This window comes from Pogona vitticeps, chromosome 5 (genome assembly GCF_051106095.1).
Source record: "Pogona vitticeps strain Pit_001003342236 chromosome 5, PviZW2.1, whole genome shotgun sequence".
NCBI lineage: Eukaryota > Metazoa > Chordata > Lepidosauria > Squamata > Agamidae > Pogona > Pogona vitticeps.
Genome location: NC_135787.1, coordinates 167,608,222 through 167,628,413, shown reverse-complemented (window position 1 = coordinate 167,628,413; position 20,192 = coordinate 167,608,222). Strand labels below are relative to the sequence as shown.

The following is a 20,192-nucleotide window of genomic DNA, read 5'->3' as shown; positions in this document are numbered from 1 at the left end:
ACTCTCAACCAGTCATCACCCTATGCAATGGAAATGCTCTGTCCATCAGGCACTCATACTTATTACAATACACAACAACCCTACAAAGAAACAATTTATTTTACAAGTTGTGCAATGTCACAACCACAAACCTTGATGTCCGCTACATTTGCCTTCTCATAGACATGCTGTGGCCCAGTCACAACTTAAGTGTCTCTGTGTATGTGTCTTTATCTTTCTCTCTCACACACAGAGACATTTACAGATGGACACTCATTCAGCTTCACCTCTCTTAAGCCCAGAGCAGTGCAGAGAGGAAGAAATGTGTTCAAAGAAACCATCATGTTCATTCCTGAAAGGATATGTGACATTTGGCTTTCCTTTCTATCTTCTTTCTTCCTCCCCTGTTATTACTGGACAACTAGTTGCTACTTTTTGGCATATCGAAACTCAGCATGAGTTTCAGTTTCTATTTTTCCACAAGTACATAGTAACCAGGAACATACCTTTGCCAGCTTCAGTGTTTTCCCAGGCATAAGACTTGTCATTCCAGCAAACAGCAAGCATTGTGCAGCTATTGGGTCTCATGATCCTTAACAGAATTTCCACATTAAAAAGAGGAACTAGTAGAAGAAGAAGAACTAGAAAAGCAAAGGAGGATTGCCAGTAATTTTGAAAAGCTACAGCAAAATGTGGTGAATGGGACATAGTGAGAAAATTTTGACTGCCGGTGCAGGAAAAACAGAAAGGTAAGTCCAAAAGTGCCCCCCTCCACCACGTTTGAATCTCATCAGTAAAATATTCTGCCAACAGATGTGCAGTTTTTATGGTCTGCAGAGAAGGGCAGTTATAATTAGTGGTGGTTTATTGTACCTATATTGTACCTTGGGGGTGAATCATTTTAATCTGAAAGTGAAGAAAACAATAGGGGCTGGGATGGAAACAATAAACAATTTTACTGGCTTATTTGGAAGACCTCCAAGCTTACTTCTAAAATCCTGTTTTTCCCTGAGCTTTGTGGAAGCAGTAAGTGAACAAAATATTGTTTCTACTGTTACCTAATACTGAGACACACCGTTAAGCTAGTTTTGAAATGGGTTTTGCATGAGTGAAGGAAGTATTGCTTTACAAAGAAAATAGTTATACCATTCAGAGTTTTTTAGCTGTTTTTCCTTGCTCTGATCCAATCAAACAAACCTACTGGTGAAAGCTACTATGAAAGGAGAAGTAAAGGTGGGGAATATAGGCCTCCTCAATAAAACTGGGATTAGAGGTGATTGGAGTTCCCAAGTTTCTGTCAGAAGTTTCTGTCAGAAGTGAACATAACTTTGTGTTATGTTCACTTCCTGTTTTATATGGGTAGATTTATTTATGGATAGCACAGTGGTTTATCTGGCTGTGGAGCCAGAGGTTGGGAGTTCGATTTCCAAGTGTGCTTCCTGTGAGCAGGGCTAACCTGTGTGGCATTGGGCAAACTGCACCATGTCAGGATGAGCCCAGAAGAAGGGTAGGGTAAACTACTTTTGAATACTGTACTCTCTATCCTGGGAATTCTGAAAAGGTTTTCGAATACTCTCTATCCTGGAAACTCTGAAGAGGTTTGCTATAAGTCAGAATTGGCTTGATGGCACGTTATTACAGTGGTGCCTCTCAAGATGATGTTAATTCATTCCGCGAAAATCGCTGTATTGCGAAAACATTGTCTTGCGAAACGTGGTTCCCCATTGGAATGCACTGAAATCTATTTAATGTGTTCCAATGGGGGGGGGGAATTGTCATCTTGCAAAAATTGTCCATAGAAAACATTGTCTTGCGAGACGCGGTTCCCCATTGGAATGCATTGAAATCTATTTAATGCATTCCAATGGGGGGAAAAACAGTCTTGCGAAGTATCAATCTAAAAAAAAAAAGTCTTGCGAAGTATAGACCCAAACATCGTCTTGCAAAAATCGTCTATAGGAAAAATCATCTTGCGAAGCGCAACACGATCACAAAAACCCATCATCTTGCAGATTAATCATCCCGCGAGGCAATCGTCTTGCGAGGCACCACTTTATTGTAATAATTTATGTGCCCTTTAAAAAAAACTTCTGCCAGCAAGAGCCGGTGTGGAGGGAGGCTGCCTGAGCACAGCTTGGATGGAAATATTAGAATTTTTTGGACTACAACACTTAGAACTTGACTTGTGGAACTTTCTCTCAAGTTGAACTTATGTTGCACCAGGGAGTCGACTTAGACTCCACTCATTTTTTTTTTCAATGACTGAAGCTCGACTCACAACTCGGAAGCCACGTACCCCCTCCCTTTTTTTCTGGGGGAGAAAAGTTTGTTTTTAATAGGGACTCAGATGTGGGGCTTGGGACATGGTTCCAAAGACTCAGACTCGGACTTGGAACTCGGACCCAAAGACTTGTCAACATTCCTGAAACTTGGAGTTTCAGTATTTAGGGACCTCTGTTCCAAAAAGAAAAAAAGAGAGAGAGAGAATAACATTTCCAAGCTCTGAGTTGAGCATGATGTTCAGAGATTTGCAAGAAATGCAGAGGCAGTGTTACTAGTCTTTGATGTTAGTCTTCTGGGGATAGATAGTTTCATCTGAATTCAACTCCAGCCTTAATTCTAAAGAAATTGTTTTTCCTTTTTAGGCTGAAGTAAATTTCTACTCGTAAAGAAACTATTATTCATACATAGTAGCACAAAAAACCTTTCCAATTTGCCTCAGACGATGTCAGAGTTCAAAAGGTTGGTTTCCTTCTGACTGGTATCCTAATTGCTTTCTTGCATGTAAATGAGGTGATGTTTTCAAATGTTAATATTCTTTGTGAGATAAGTATAGAGGAAGGCAGTAGCTAAGAAGATAGCGGATGCTTTTCTCCTTTTCTTTGATTAAATTCCTAATTCATACGAGGAACTTTAATGAGAACACTTTCTTGCAAAATTATCAGGCAAAATCAAAAATAAACACAAAATAAAGAACATAAAATGTTGTGGCACCTTAAAGACTAACTGCTATATTTTAATGTGAGCTTTTGTGGACAAATCCACTTCTTCAGATATGAGAGTGGGAGTATAGGGCAAGTATTTAAATAGTTATACATGACCCCAAAACAAAGAAACTGTTTCCTCAGCACATGTAGTTGACAGTATGACATTCTACAACCATTAAAACTCCTATTTAGGTATTAAATTTAGCTATTTAGCTAATTAGTTCCCCTTCCAGGAAGCATTGTTCAGTAAACAATGACGATGATTGGTGGTTTATTTAATCCCAGGCTATGGATAGCAAAGGGGAACCACATGGTAATAATTTCCAATGGGGCTGGTGAGGTGGCACTGGGTAGTCAGCAGGGAAAAATAGGTGGGAATTACAGCAAAAAGAGCATTTGATAATAGCTTAAGAAACCTTTCAAAATTGTTAGCACTCTTAATCCAAAGTGATGTGTTGCATTTCATTTGGTTGCAGATTTACTGCTAAAGCTACAAGAATTCTAGGTGTTAAATCTTTGCAATCAGAATTAAGCATTAATTAGTATCTATGAGACTGTTCTTATTAGGGGTATAACTGTTACTTGTTGTGTGCTCACATGCAAATGTGCAATTCATAAATTGTGTAAATTGTGTAATTTGCCCAAAATTCAAATGATTGCTCTTCTACTTAATGTTCAAAGCACTAGATGAGTTGTTTGAATCTTTCTTAAAGCTCAGCCCTTCTGTGTTTGCTGTGTGTATGTTTTACAGTATGATCCCCATGTCCATAGGGGAACAGTTCCAAGCACCCTCACAGATGCCAAAAAATTCAGATTATAGCAAATGCTATTATAACAGCAAACACTATACATAGCATGGTCTCTGGCTCCCTATAATGGTGAGTTCTGGGGATGACATTGTAGAAATATATATTTGGGGGATTTTTCTTTTAATATTTTTATAATTTTCAGACTGTGGATAAGTGAATCAGTAGATACCGATCCTGTGGATAAGGGGGTCCTACTGTACTTAATTTCTTAAAGGGAAATCATATTACCAGACATTTTATGCAAACCACAGAGTGGAGAAAGAGCTGTTTGATTCATTTTCAAATAGAGGTGAGGAACCTTGCAGGGCTTTTAAATTCCCATTCAAGCTCTCTGGTCATATGTAGATAGTTCAAATCAATGACAATGAGGAATCTGGTTTAATTTCTTTTCATCCCTCAAAGTCATGTCTAGCAAAATTATTAACCATTTTATTGGAAATAAAATGAAGTACACTTCAGGACACCTTAAAATTTGCAGAAATAAAACAAAATTCTTTTTTTTAAAGGAGACATAATATACGCGCATTCACATTTGTACAGGTGGAAGTTGTCAGTGAGGAACGAGGCGCACAGGGTAATGTGGACTGAGTATTCTCAGTAGCTATGAAATTCAAAAAAAAATTCAGAAAACTATCAGAAAATGTTAGAAAATTGTCAAATTACACAAAAACTAAATAATAGGAGAATGGATAGGTTTAGAAATAGCTTGTTAGGGAAGAATCCCCTCACCTTGATGACAAGGTGCCCTCAGATATGTCTATCCTAGAAAAGGAAATGACTGATTGAAACAACTTCTAGAAAACTAGGATAAACAGTGGCATTTTCTATTTTCTATTATCTATTTCTATTATCTGTTTCTGTGGAGCGGCAGTTGTTGATTGAAAGCACAAGCAGAAGGCCTCACAGAAATATATTAAGCTACAATACTAATTTCATTGCTTTGAGTAGTTCTGGGGTGAAATCTATCTGGAAGCCACATCCGTGTGTCTTGAAACCCTACTCCCTCTATCCTTGGTGAATCAAGCAGACTCAAGGTGTGATGTTATAGACCTGGTCTTTCTTGTCACAGTACTGAATGAAGAAGGTTATTAATTATTCTGGACATTATGAGTAAAAGTTCTTAGAATTCACAAACCACCATCTCATTTTGCATAACAAAGGTGTGTGAAGATGTCTGATTTAAAAGACTGTGAGGATGACAACTTGGAAGACAACAATCCTCTTGCAGACAATCTAAATAATGAAGAAAAACAGAACTTCCCTGAAGGATACAGCCTTTATCTAGACATGGTGCAATATATGGATAAAAATGAGAGGTATCCTCACTTTTATATACCTATTACATGAAATTTACCTCCCATCCTCATAATTATTCTCTGTGTTAATCACTATCACTCTGCACTCATTTAATAAGCTTTATTATACATGTACTCTGTGACATCTCACCTCTTTATCAAAGATTTATGTTATGTGCCATCAAATTGTAACTGGCTTAAAGCAACCGTAATAGGGCTTTCAAGGCAAGTCATATATTTAAGGAGTGTTTTCACCAATTCTACATACATAACAGTGAGCTTCTTTGGCTGATCAGGAATTTGAACCCAATTCTCCTGAGTCTGTCACTCTGTAAAATACACTACACTGGATATTCTTATCAAATGTAGATCCCTGCAAATGGCTAGTCAGAAACAATTACAGCAATCTAGTACAATAAAATTAAAAATTCATCATTATCATTAAATCAATCTACTAAATAAAGCGGAGTAAGATAACAAAAATATAGATGCAGATCCAGTAAAGTGATAATGATAATCATAGAAATCATAGAAAAGTGAAGTTGGAAGGGGCCTACAAGGCCATCAAGTCCAACCCCCTGCTCAATGCAGAAATACAGTCAAAGCATATCTGCCAGGTGATTATTTAAGTTTTTTCTTGAATGCCTCCGGTGTTGGAACACTGACCAACTCCCAAGGTACTGTAACTGGTTCCACTGTCGTACTGCTCTAACAGTTAGGACGTTTTTCCTGATATTCAACTGAAATCTGGCTTCCTTTAACTCGAGCCCATTGTTGCGTGTCCTGCACTCTGGAATGATCAAGAACTGATCTTGCCCCTCCTCCATATGACAGCCTTTCAAATATTTGAAAAGTGCTGTCATATCACCCCTCAGTCTTCTTTTCTCAAGGCTCAACATGCCCAATTATTTCAGCCTTTCCTCATAAGGCTTGGTTTCCCACCCCTTGATCATCCTTGTTGCCCTCCCCTGAACTTGTTCCAATTTGTTAGCATCCTTCTTGAAGTGTGGTGTCCAGAACTGGACACAATATTCAAGGTGAGGCCTAACCAGTGCTGAATAGAGGGGGACTAGCACTTCACAGGATTTGGAAACTATATACTTCTATTAATGCAGCCTAAAATAACATTTGCCTTTTTTGTAGCCACATCACACTGTTGTCTCATATTTAGCTTGTGATCTACAACAATTCCAAGATCCTTCTCACTCTTAGTTTTGCTGAGCCAGGTATGCCCCATCTTGTAACTGTGCAAATGGTTTCTCTTTCCGAGGTGCAGCACTTTGCACTTATCCCTGTTGAATTTCATTCTGTTGCTTTCGGCCCAGTGCTCCACCCAATTAAGATCATTTTGAATTTTGTTTCTGTCTTCTAGGGTACTAGCTGTTCCGCCCAATTTTGTATCATCTGCAAATCTGACAAGCATTCTTTGCACTTCCTCATCCAAGTCATTAATAAAAATGTTGAAGAGCACCAGGCCTAGGACTGAGCCTTGGAGTATCCCACATGTTACTTCCTCCCAGTTAGAGAAGGACCCATTAATCATCACCTTCTGAGAATGATTCTGTAGCCATATCTACCTGACACTTGATCTATCCAGCCCACACCTAGTTTGCTTGCTAATTAGGATCTCATGGGGCACTTTGTCAAAAGCTTTGCTGAAGTCAAGATATACTACGTCTACAGCATTCCCTCTGTCTATCAGGGAGGCTCCCTAATCAAAAAATGAGATCAAATTAGTTTGGCAGGATTTGTTGTTGACAAATCCGTGTTGGCTTCTAGGTACAGTATTACTGCATTGTTTTCTAGGTGCTTGCACAATGACCGCTTCATGATTTGTTCCAAAACTTTGTCTGGGATTGATGTCAGGCTGACTGGCCTGTAATTCCCAAGTTCCTCTTTTTTGCCCTTTTTGAAGATAGGGATAACATTGGCCCTCTCCAATCCTCTGGCACCTCCCTCATTTCCCATGATTTCAAGAAAATCATGGATGGCGGTTCTGAGAGTTCTTCAGCCAGTTCCTTCAGTACTCTCAGATGCAGTTCATCCAGCCCTGGAGATCTGAATTCATTCAATGTGGTAAGGTATTCCTTGACTATTTGTTTATATATCTCCAGCTGCAATCCTCTCCCTGCCCCCCACTTGCATTTCCAATTTGTTTGGAATTTCATAGTCTGTCTTCTGGGAAAAGACTGAACTAAAATAGGAATTGAGCACCTCTGCCTTTTCTTTGTCCTCTGTTATCGTTTTTCCATCTCCATTGTGGAGCTGTGCCACTATGCCTTTTGTTTGTCTTTTGCTACTAACATACCTGAAGAATGCTTTTTTATTGCTTTTAGTGTCGCCAGCTAACCTCAGCTCACCCTTGGTGGCCAGGCCTTCTTTCACTTTCTGTACATGTCTTTTTTTTTGTTTTTAGGTCTTCCCTGAGCTTTTTGTGAAGCCACAGTGGCCTTTCTTGCCACCTCCCAACTTTTTTTTCTTGTTGGAATTGTTTGTAGTTGTGCCTTTAGAATGTTTTCTTTTAGAAGTTCCCACCCTTCTTGGACTCCTTTTCTTGTTAGGATTTCTTGCCTTGGGACCTTACTTATCCTTCTTCTAAGATGATTAAAATTGGCTTTTTAAAAATCGAGCAGAAGTGTGTGGCTCCACTCTGCTATCGTTTCCTTTGAAATCAAGAATTTTAGAAGGATATGGTCACTCTCGCCTAGAGTTCCCCTTACTGCCACTTCCCCCACCAAGTCATCTCTGTTGGTCGGGACCAAGTCAAGGATAGCAAATCCTCTAGTTTCTTTCTCCATTTTTTGTAGGCCACACAAGCCAGGAATTTGTTGGAGGGGCCATACTTGGCAGAATTTGCTACATCATGTCTCTTTGAAAACTCTGCAATTTGTTTTTCAAAAGTTTTGTCTGCTTTCTCTCTTTGATTGGGTGGTCTGTAGTAGACTCCAGTTACCAAGTTCCTTTTGTTTTTTGCCCCAGCTAGACTGATCCAGATGCTCTCAATGGGACAGCCAATCTCCTGTATCTCTGTACAGGAATGTGTATTTTTTACATATAATGCAACTCCACTTCCCTTTTTCTTCTCCCTGGGTTTTTTTTATCAGTTTATATCCCTCAGTTGCTGTATTCCAGTCATGGGAGTCATCCCACCAAGTTTCACTTATTCCTATCAAGTCATAGTTACCCTCCTGAATTAAAATTTCCAGTTCTTCTTATTTATTTCCCATACTCCTGGCATTCGTATACAGACACCGGAGGGTGTGTGATTTGTGACCTGTTTGTCTTTGTACATTTTTATGAATATTAAGATTATTATTTTTATGATTATTGTTATGTTTATTATTCTGATTATTATTGTTGTTGTTGTTGTTGTTATTGTTGCCCTTTTGATTAGTTTGGTCCATTCCGCTTGTTGTGTGTAATGCCTCATCTACCCTTAACTCTGTGCTTGTGTCTCCCTCACCCTTCCAATTCAGTTTAAAGTCCTCCTGATGAAGTTCTTCATGCTGTGGGCAAACACTTTCTTCCCAGTCCTTGTTAGATGCAACCCAACTCTTGCTAGCAGTCCTTCTGCCCGTGGTCCCAAAACCCAAATCTCTCTTGTCCACACCACCTTTGTAGCCAGTCATTCACCCAGAGGATCTTCCTTTCTCTTTTGATTCCTCTTCTGAGGAATCGAAGTAGGATGGAAGAAAAAAATTATCTGGGCCCCAAAGTCCTTGAGTTTCCTTCCCAGAGCTTCAAAGTCAGACATCATTTTTTGGTAGCTCCTCTTGGCTGTGTCGTTTGTTCTCACATGGACAAGAAGAAAGGGATATGTATCTGTAGGTTTTATGAGGGATAGCAATCCTTCCATCACATCCCTTATCCATCCTTCAGGGAGACAGCATACCTGGCAAGTCCATGGATCCTCCCAGCATATTTCGGTCTCCGTGTAGTAGGGAGTCCCCTACTACAACTACTCTCCTCTTCCTCTTTATGTAGGGTGTGGGTTCAGCCACTGTATTCTGCTGTGCTTCAGTCCGACTCATGTGTGTTCTCCTCTGCGTGCTGTCTGACAGACTCTTCTTCAAGTAACTGAAGGCAGTTTTGTAGTTCCACTGGGAGAGAGTGTCTTCTACTTCTTTTGCTCCAAACTGTGATTATTTTCCATGGTAGTTCCTCCACTATGTTTGTAGCCTCTACCGTATTTTCCTCCACTGCAATGTTTTTGGTTTTCTTCCATCAGTAGTGACCCCTCTGACAGCTGCTGCTGCTCAAGAGCTCTATCAATGTAGGCATCATCTTCCCTTATAGCCTTGAGTGTGGCTACTTGCTGCTCCAGGTCTCTGACTTTCTCTTCTAACAGTGCCACAAGTTTACATTTGTTACATGTATACAGTATTTTACACTCAGGAACAAAGACAAACATAGCACAAACTTTGTAAACAAGTGAATTGCCTCCACCCTCCATAATCCCTTCTAGCATTATGACTTTTAACTGTTTGTTTAGGATACCTGTCCTTTTTGTTTTGTTAGTTTAAATGTAGTGGTACGTATACCCAAGAAACCCCCCCCCCAAAAAAAATTGTTAGGGGCCTCCCCCTTGGCCTTCCCCGGCAAACTCCCTGTTTGCTCTCCTGTTCGTGAGCTCTGGTCGCGAGATTCCTGGGTCTGCCTTTAGCTTTATTTGTCAGCTGTGCTCTGCCCAGAGTCAGGAATCAAAAGCATAGATCCATTTAAACAAACTAATCTGGTGACATGTAAGACCTGGAGCAAAGGTGCAGATCCACTTTAAGCCCAAGGCTCAAATTCATTTTGAAGTCTTGAGAGTTGCATTCCAGTAGTAGTCCAGGCCTAAGAAGACAGGCATAGCCAGCTGGGGTAGCCTAGACTGACCCCTAAAGAAGTCCAGATGCAGTCCCAAGGCCTCATGCTCCCCACCCCTGACCTGAGCACATAAAAGGACATGCAAGAATGTTTAGTAGATAACTAAAAGCTAACAGTGCTGTTTTGTAGTCCAAGTGGTATATAAATGTTTCAAACCAAAATCAGTCTTGCTAATGTGCAAAACTGTTTTCAAACCCCTCCCTTTTTCATCTAGTGTGAGAAGACGAAAAACATCATGATTTATATCTCCAGTTGGTTGCCGTTGTAACTTGCAGTGTGATATTCACAGAAGCTCCAGGACCAAATAAAAACAAACAAAACAAAACAAAAACCAGGGCTTAGGATACAATCCTAGATGTGGATTTACATTGGAAAAAGTCCCACAAATCTCACCAGGGCTTTCTTTTAAGTAGATGCATCCAGGATTGCATTGTCTAACTGTCATCCTTAATTTCTGCACCCTTCTAGCAGTAAATACACCCTACACCACAAGGTCACATCTTCTGCTTATTTATTTTATTTATATATCCTTTTGTTTCCATGGTGGAAATGAAGATGACATACACAGTGTTTCTAGGTGTTGGTCATGTTGGTATGATCAAATCCAAACCCTTTTGTCCCGGTAAGTTTATATGTCAGATTATATCCTTCAGACCATATCCTTTGGCCCAATACAAATACAATCTGTTTATACTTTTATTTCACTGGGCAATGAAACAGAGTAACAGAGGAATCCTAAGGTTATGAGTAATCTTTCTAAATTCAATAAGATTTGTTGATGATTCTTGTTATGTGTCATCAAGCTGGAACTGACTCATAGCGATCCTAATAGGACTTCCAGGGTAAGTGAGATATTTAAAGAGTGCTCTTACCAGTTCCACTCCCCCAGTGGAACTGGTAAGAGGGTTCGAATCCCCTCCCCATGACTGGGAGGGGATTCGAACCCTTATTTTCAGAATCCTAGTCCATCACTCTATCCACTACACCAAACTGGTCAATAGAACTTGCTCCCAAGTAAATAAGTTTGGGATTGTAGCCTGATAACATTTTAAAGGAAAAGGTAAGTGTAATTCCCTGTGGGTTGGCATGGGTACACATCATAAACATTCTTTGATTTATTTTTAAACCTGTCAGCCTTCATCATGGAGGTGGCATCATCCAGGATGTAGGGAATGGCTTGGCAACTGCTGCCCTTTAATTCATGTTCACCCTGGAATTCCCTTTTCCTTTAATTTATCACAGACAGGGAGGAAACTGGCCTTTAGAGGAAGATGACAATGAAACGGTTTCCCATTTTCTGAAAGTATTTCCTGCTCAGAGGAAAGAAATTGAGAAGTGCATCAGCTGCATTCGGGAAATGGCAGACCATGTTGACAAGATCCATAAGGACTGCACCATCGCCACCATTACAGCGAGTTCTGCAGGTGCCACATCCAGCATCTTGACCATCCTAGGCATGGCCTTGATGCCTGTCACAGCAGGTGCGACTTTAATCCTGACAGCCACGGGGATCGGTGTGGGGGCAGCAGCAGCAGTAACAGGCGTCTCTGCTAATGTGTGTGAGCATTTTATTAATTCCAAGAAGAGCCAGAAAGCCCAAGAGCTGATCAACAAATGTGAGGAAAGAATTAACAGATGCAAGGAGAGCTTAACAAGGATGATACAACTCAGTGAAGTTCCCTTCCACTCTGGATTGCCTGAAAACAAAAAGGCCAATATAGAAAACTTCCATTGTTGCATATCCGACACTAGTCAAATTCCAAAACTGGCTTCTAGTGTGAAGGAAATCATGGCAGATGTTAAAGCATTTGAGAATCTGGAAGTGACTCCTGCCTTGAAGACATTAGGAAAGGAAGCTACTTCTGCTATAAGAAGGTCAATTCAGACTTCAGTTAAATGGACTGATAATGTAGATCATGTATTTAAAGGAAATGCCCTTGCTATAAGCAAAGGAGCCCGCGTGGTGGGTGGTATATCTGCTGCAGCAGTTCTCCTGTTCAGTGTTTACTGCATTGTCAAAGATGCCCTTCATTTAGCAAAAGGAGCCAAAGCAACAATGGCTGCTAAGATTAGAGAAAAAGCTAGTAACTTAGAAGATATATTGCAAAAGCTTGACAACCTCTGTCAGGAACTGGAACATACTAGTTCAAACTAGGCAATATGTTTGAGCGTGGATTTAAAAGATGTGTTCTCTTAAGTGGGAAGAAATGTATGTTATTATAACACTATTTTCTTTGATTGCATTTCTTATATTTTGCATGCTTTGCCTTGTGATCGGTCATTAGACAGAAAACACAGGTTTAACTGTCCAATTTGATTGAGGCTTGTATCTCTGAGGAAACCCCATTGTGAAAAGAAAATTACATTAATCCTTAGCATTATGTGCTCCTCTTGATGTCTAGTTTAGCCCACTGTTTAAATAAGAGAGATCCAAATCATATCAGTTAATATACTTGCAATAATCTAAAGGCCAATTCACCCTTAAGTTGTAGAGAAACAATTTTATGATTAGGAGAGCAAGACAAGGCCTTTTGGAAGTGTGGAAATTCTAGCTAGAATCCTATTGCCAATTTGTGCTTGTATAGGAAAATTATATAAAACTTGACATGGTCAACTGTCTAGGAGGGTGGGGTAGAAATCTAATGAATGAATGAATGAATGAACAAACAAGCAAACAAACAAACCGGTTGTGTTCCTAGGTCCACACACTATTGCACAATCATGTGTGTGCCTGGGAAAAGAAACAGCACCTTATTAATGGAACAGCAATTTGTCTCCAAGACTTATGTGATTTCCTTCATATAGGTGTAAATCAGCAACAGGATTTTGACATCTATCATTAAATGTATAAGCCTGTCAAAAGGAAAGGAATAAAATTATTACTGGATTAAAATACACAACACACAACTGAAAATATAATATATCTAGAAGTATATCATACCTTACAATATTTATAGGTTGGGTTGAAGATTATTATTGTGTTAAATGATTCTGAGTGTTAAACAGAAACTATAGAATTGGGGCAAATTACCTGGCGAGAATTGCAATGATCAAAAAGAAAATACTATTTTACTTTCTCACAATTTTCAGTCATACATCATGAAGCCACCCAGATTATAGCTTCTAAATCACAAAGCACAGTATCGTATTCAGAGCAGAGACTGTGTTTTCCACACTTTGGCAGTCATCATGTGACTGATCACATGAACCGTGACACAATTGATCTTGGAATCGGTGTGAGCCCAGACATACAAAAGAGAGCTGGTGTTGTTGGTAAAGTGACTGCCTCCCACTCCAAATGGAATCTGGCCAAAGAGTCTTAATTAAGTCAGGGATACTCTCTTAAATGACAACTAGCAGATTTTTTTTTTATTTGCTGTGGCACAGTAGTGTTTCCAGATACCTCATTTACTGTCATCTTGCTAGAAAGAATAAGATGTGTTCGACACATCACTGACAAAATGGGCCCAGCTCAGTCATTACCTGGACAGGCACCATATAATTCAATTAGGAATTATATTATGAAGAAAAATAGATATGTCCTGAAACCTGGTTTATCTTAATCCTCACCCCTATGGATTTAGAAAAGAATAAGCACTTTTGTTGAGCATGTTCTGGGGTATTGCTGACCCCACAAGTATTTCCATGTATCGATGGTTGCCAGAAAGGGCATGATCAAGTTAAATGTACATGTCTTGTATTTCCAAAATCAACTGAGAATTCCACTGCCTCCCTCCTCATCCCCAGAGGGACCCACCCTACTGATAATCATGTCGTCGTAGAGATGGGGGTATTTGTATTTCTATACTAATATGAATATCCCCACACAGCTGGACTTAATGAGGGTCCAGCCCCTGGGGCCAGACTATCCACTCACATGTCTGCCACTGGCAGTGGCCTCACTCATCCTTCCAATCACTCCTGGAGTGCCGTTGTCTTCGCACTCGGCTAGCCACTCCAGGTGAGGGGAGGGAGGACGAGTCTCCCTGCATGGCTGCCGAGTGGCCAGCCAAGCAGGAAGAGAGCAGGGCTTTGGGAGTGATTGGAAGGATGAACGAGGCCACAGCCACTGGCAGATGCCTGAGGGATATTCATATTCGTATACAAATACCGCCATCTCTAGGTCAGTTCTGCTTCTTGGCATCAAGAATTACCAAAAATGGTATGGGGCATTTTTCATCCCAGCAATTTTTTGTCTATTACAAAAAAAAAAAAAAAAAAAAAAGACAAGTAATTGGGTGAAACTCAGGGAAACTGTTCACAATTCTTCTATGACACAACCTCATAAAATGTCTGCCTTGTGTCGATTCTTCAGCAAAACATGACTAAGGGATGAAAATCCCATCTGGTTTAATGAGAGTTAATTCCTGTAATCCATAATTCCTGATTTACTGAAGCAAAAGAGCTGGTGATTATACTACCTGGAAAAATAAGAAAATAGCAGCTGTTACAGATGTCGAATCTCAAGGTGTTATGGTTTCATTTGTTCAGCTATTGCAAAAATCTAATTTTTGTTTTCATTCCATCCATAATTACAGATTAGACGATTTATACAAGATATAATTAGAGAAACTAGCGCTGTTAGAAATCTTTCTTCCTTTGAACAAATTATTAGGTAGAGAAAGAGAATTACTATAAAAGAGATACAACGTATTGATGGACATCAGACCTAGTGTGATTTTTGAGATATAACAAGAAAAAGGAGCTGTAGGTACCCATATGTCTGAATATGTGACAGTGCAGTAGTACCTAATGCCCACAGTCGAGCAGAGAACAAACAATGGCAGCCAAGAGATCAAGGGATGTTGACATAATAAATGGGAAGCAGTGGAAAGGGAGGAGCTACAAAATGGGGAAAAAACCTTTTGGACCCATATTTTCCATTTCAGCAGCATGATAGCTCAGTGGCTTAGGTCTCTGGCTGCAGAGCCAGAGGCTGGGAGTTCAATTCCTCACTGTGCCTCCTTGACAGGGGCTGGACTTGATGATCCATAGGGTCCCTTCCAGGTCTACAGATCTAAGATGATGATGATGATTTTAAAAAATTACAAAATACTAGGCACAGTCAATCAAAATTATAAAAACATTGACTGGTATTATATAATATATACAAGTTTTAACAAAAAAAAACCCTAAGCATCTGTTAAATATCTGTGCACTATGCATGCTGTTCCTAATATTGTTGTTTTTTGTACATCTGATTATATTATTTCTGAGATCTGCAACTGCTTATAATACTGTGTGATTGTTTTTCATCATCATCATCATCAGCAGCAGCAGCAGCAGCAGCAGCATTCTCCCTCATGGCACACTAAAGCCAAACTAGGCGAAATAAAATAGAGAGGGAAGAGGGAAAACTGATCAATTCGTCATTGAGCAGTCAGCTTCTCAATGAGATGACCTACAGGGGATATTGGGCCAGTTGTCATCCATCTCTTAATGTTTATCAAATAGAAAATAAACTTGATGCTTAGTCTCATTAGCCAACAAACAACTGAAGATGAATATGAACAGAAAGAAGAATCAAACAGATGGTTGTTTCATTCCTGCCACCCATCTCTCCATATACAGTAAGAACCTACAGTCAGGTGATCATCAACATAGAAATCCACTGTTAAGGCTATACAGAAACAGATGTTATTAGAGTATAGCTGCTGCTCAGCCTGGGAGGGGGGGTGTAGTGCACCACAAGATTGTTTTTATCACAAGGCTGTGGGCTCTCGGAGCTGCCAGGGGCTTACATTCTACAGCCTGCTGCCTTATCAGTGAGTCATAAGCTAGGCAGTCTTCATCACCCCACCATCAACCATGCTCCAGCACCAACACAGCCACTGTAAAGAGATGAGTCCCAGTAAACCTCCTTTCAGCATCTTTAAAGATATAAGTAAGTTGGAAAAACCTGCACACATGCTCCATGTGGAAGTGCCCTCAATGGAGCAGCTGCGGTTAGGCCCAGCCAGAATTCTCAAGGCCTTCAGCCAGCTCAAATACAGAATATGGAGCTGTCACCACTGAAACAAATAGGGGACGTCCAAAAGGTAAACCCATGTCAGACGTAGCCCAGTGCTGCTTCCAAAATAGAAGGATCTGCTGACAGGGTGTTCTTACTCCCCAGGGGAGGGATGCCCAAATGTGTTCACAGTCCTCACATTCTTTGGGGAGTTTCATTCCATGTTGCCCTGTAAACCCAATAAATGCAATGCAATTATTCAAGCCTTTTATCTCACTGAACAGAGTCAGTAAACACATGCTGAGTTTGCATTTCTATTTTAAAATGAGAAATGGTGCAGAAGAAGGCAACTAAGATGATCTGGAGACTGGCCAGTTCAGCTAAGGGTGAAATGAGATGAGATGCTAGATTTGTGAATGTCAGAAACAGCAGCTGTCTGTTCTCTCCCTTCTCTTATTTAGGTAAAAGAGAAATAACAGCTCCGTTTGTCTAAATGTCAGAGGAAATTCAACATGTTGCTTTCATTTACTGTAGCCATTCTATAACCAAAGTGAACATACGTAGTTCTCTTGTATGCTTTCAGGACTGCTAAAGAAGATGGCATTCAAAGTGCTGGTCATTACCTATAAATCCCTATATGGCTTGGGTCCAGACTACTTGAAGGACTGGATCTCCCCATATGAATCTTCTCAACATTTAAAATTGTCAGGGGTGACCTTTTCTCAGTCCCATTGCCAGTACAGGAACAGTTGATGGGGACATGAGAGAGGGCCTTCTCCGCGACAGGACGCAGATTATGGAATGCTCTCCCTTGGGAGATCAGGCTGGTCCCCTCTCTTTTGCCCTTTCGCTGGCAGTGGAAGACCCATCTATGCAGGCAGGCTTTTAACAATCATGATTGAGTCCCTAAATGCCATTTTTAAGTCAACAAGAAAGCTTTTCAACGTTTACCTGCTTTTAATTATTCAAATGAATTTTAATTAGTGTATAGTTTGTTTTTCAATGTTTAACTTATTGTGTTTTTAATTCTATTCTTTTAATATTGTGAGCCACCTTGGGTCCCCTTATCAGGAGAAATGTGACCCATAAATCAAACAAGAAAGCAAAGTGCCCCATCTCCTGGAAGGAGCTAGGGTTGAGAAGGACCTGAGCAAGGTGCTCCTGGCTGATGCTAGTCTTGCTGCCATGGCTACTCTCCACTTTTACTTCCCTCTGACTTGGTCACTACAGCTAAACGGGAATCTAATTTGCAGAGCAAATACCATCTTCATCTCAGATGGAGACTCTTCCAGGCCCATCATTTGTTCTGTCCCCTTTTGCTTCTGTTTTTGTATCCTGGTGATGGGGACTACTGTAACAGGATTTATCAGGATTAGTACCCTAACTGTTCAACTGTCTAGTGCTAATGTACTGCAGCGCATGTTAGCACCTCATCAACACATCACCATAGCTTTTCTTTCCTGAAGACTGGGATATTACTGGGATGGTGCTTTTATTTGGGAAGTGATAGAGGTGGTAAGGGAATCTCTTATTTCAATAAGAGAAAAGTGCAAGGGGGCAGCTGGCAAGCTAATATCATGGCAGCACTCGTAAGGAAGCATTTGCAAAGAGGATGCATGTTTATGCTTTTGTGTGCGTGGGTGTAGGTGTAATGATGAACCTGATGCTCAAGAGATGAGATTGTGGGATATGTCTAAAGCAGGGACGACTTCCTCCTCCTGTAAGTAGTAGCTTACAGTCATAGAGGAAGCAGAAACCTCTGCACTTCAGCACTGATCTAATACCTAGAACGTGGTATAGCACTTTCTTTATTCCTTATCAGAGCACTGCACAATTTAAAATTAGTGACATATATGAATTACAGGTAAAATTTAAAACAATTCAAAATGTAAGATAATAGGCTCTTTTTGACACGGGCTACATCAACAGCATTATCTCAGCCATTTGCTACATCTTCTTTTCTACACCTTTTGTACACCATTTATGTGCATGAAATTTATGGGGCATAAATTGCATGCACATAAATGCTACATCAATTGAACTTCTCCAGAGTCACAGAAAATTTGCCCTGTATCTGAATATGTACTTGATTATTCTTTGATCTTTCTATTTTGCTTAGAAGTCTATTAAATAACTTTTAGATGCTTCAGCTAGAGTCTTGTCCTGGTGGGAGAAAACTCTTCAGTATTCACCCACTTGGCAAGGTGTGTTGTTTTTTCTTTTCCATAGGTTTACTGTAGATTTGCCTCCTTGGGTTTACTAGTGCTTGGGAAAAACGTTTCTACTAAACTCCACCCACAAAGTCACAAAGAAGGATTTGGGGAGAAAAAGATCCAGGAATTTGAAACACAACAAAACACACAAAAGGTACAAAGCAAAATATGTTGGTGCCAATCTGCATCTGGAAGTGTCTGAAGCCATTTTGAAGTTGCAGCACTGAGCATAGCAGTAACATAAAAAGTGAGTCAAGGCAATATCATGGGGAAAAAACAGCTGTTGCAAACACTAATTTCCTCTTTCTCTCTTTCTTCCTCATTTCAAAATTGCTGCTGTTTTTGTTTCTTCTGGGAGCCAGAAAGTTCAAAGAGGGGTGGAATAGTGAGAACAGTAAAAAGCAAAATATTTTTGTTCAAGGAAAGTCAGAGAGAAGCATGAATGTCTTGACAGGGGCGAGGGGCATCCCCTTCATGATCCATATCCCCCAGATTTCCAGCTAATGTTTTTTTAAGAGCAAGTATTTACACCTTGTAGAAATAAAAGTATGAGCCAAAATGCCTATTCATTTGAACCAGCCAACATCCACCTTTTTGTCTTTTATTTTTCAGGCAATGAAGAAAGTCATCACAATTATTTGGATGTGTAAAAAGGAACATCCTCATTCATGTTTACCCCCATTTTAAATTTTTCCTCTGCTGGGGAATTACTACTGCCTCATAAAAAAAGCAATTAATAAACCCAGAATGTAGGTACTGTATTGCTAAGATTGGAAGGCAGTGGCATGTCTATCCAAAAAGCAAAAAGCTCCATCAGATAGAAGTAGTTCCTGCAAAATTTATTGTCCCTCACACTCAGACCATATTCTCTTTTTTTGTTTTTGCTTTTTGCCTAGGTTTGTAAATAAAAATTACCCTCATTCTTATTAATGTCAGAATCACTTTATAGATGGAAAGGGTGTGGCTAAGAGAGGTTGGGTGGCCCAGGTCTGCAAAGCGGCCTAGTGGTAGCATGTGACCATTTTGAAGTAGAATTAAATATTATTATCCAGTCTCCTGGCACTTGGTTGTTGTTGTTTTAGAGAAATAGGAAGGAGGCTGTGATGTAACACTGGTGCAATCTCAGAAAAGCCAGAGAAGGCCGTCTGCCATTTTAGGTTCTTGCACAAGGCCTGGGTTGGGCCTCTCTCTCTCTCTCTCTCTCTTAATGCAGTACATGAAAATACATTAAACATCTTACATGTTGTTTGAAGTGCAAAGCCTACAGGTAAATCATTCATTGGGAATAACTTGAGCTAGGAAGAGTGGTAATGGTGGGTTTAAGTGGAAAGACTGAGGAGGAGGGTTACTGTCCAGCCAGCTGAGATTGATGGCAGACTGGGGCCAAAGGGACACATGGGGAAAGAATTCCAAACAACATACTACATGTCTGTTTTACAGATAAAAACAAAATAATAATAATAATAATAATAATAATAATAATAATAATAATAATAATAATAATAATAATAATAATAATAATAATAATAATAATAATAATAATAATAATAATAATAATAATAATAATAATAATAATAATAAAAGCAAAAGAACAAACAAAAGATAAAAGACAAACTGTTACGTTTTTTAATGTGAACATTCATGGACAAGTCCTCTTTGTCAGGCGTAAGAGAAAGAGATATAACAGGGCAAATATTTATACATGGCATCAAAATATAGATATCAAAATACAAAGATTGTGGTTAGTTGGTTGGCTGGTTGGTTGGTAAGAAAGTCAGTGGGTGTTTTAACATTTTGGTCATAGTGTCTTTGATATGCAGTTATTTGACTGAAGCTTGTGCTGTAAAGGAATATGAAAACCTCTGTCATAAAATAACAATGGTAGAAAAACATGAAGGTTAATTAGAGCAGCTTTTTACAGTCACTAATGAACTTTCCACCATTACAAACTTTCCTTTGTAATCACTTGCATTTGAAGAGGAAGTACTTTCTGTAGGATGAGCTTCGAAGGCTGACTTTGATATATTCATGCACTTGTGTTGTCATGGAGGGAGGTGACTGGCAGGCTTTGATTGGTTGAACCGACATAT

At 39.7% G+C, this 20,192-nt stretch overlaps 1 protein-coding gene across 3 annotated transcripts; it reads left to right on the top strand.

Moving 5' to 3' along the window:
• The first annotated feature begins 458 nt into the window (after nt 1-458).
• On the top strand, nt 459-14,169 carry LOC110075914 (apolipoprotein L3). Of its 3 annotated transcripts, XM_020787604.3 has the most exons (4): nt 459-728; nt 2,625-2,721; nt 4,936-5,091; nt 11,182-14,169. In XM_020787604.3, exons 2-4 carry the CDS (start codon nt 2,705-2,707, stop codon nt 12,092-12,094), a joined length of 1,086 nt encoding a protein of 361 aa, XP_020643263.3. In that variant the 5' UTR covers nt 459-728; nt 2,625-2,704; the 3' UTR covers nt 12,095-14,169. The 3 variants fall into 3 exon arrangements, with proteins under 3 accessions (XP_020643263.3, XP_020643262.3, XP_072856153.2); XM_020787603.3 differs by lacking the exon at nt 2,625-2,721; XM_073000052.2 differs by lacking the exons at nt 2,625-2,721; nt 4,936-5,091.
• The last annotated feature ends 6,023 nt before the right edge of the window (nt 14,170-20,192 follow it).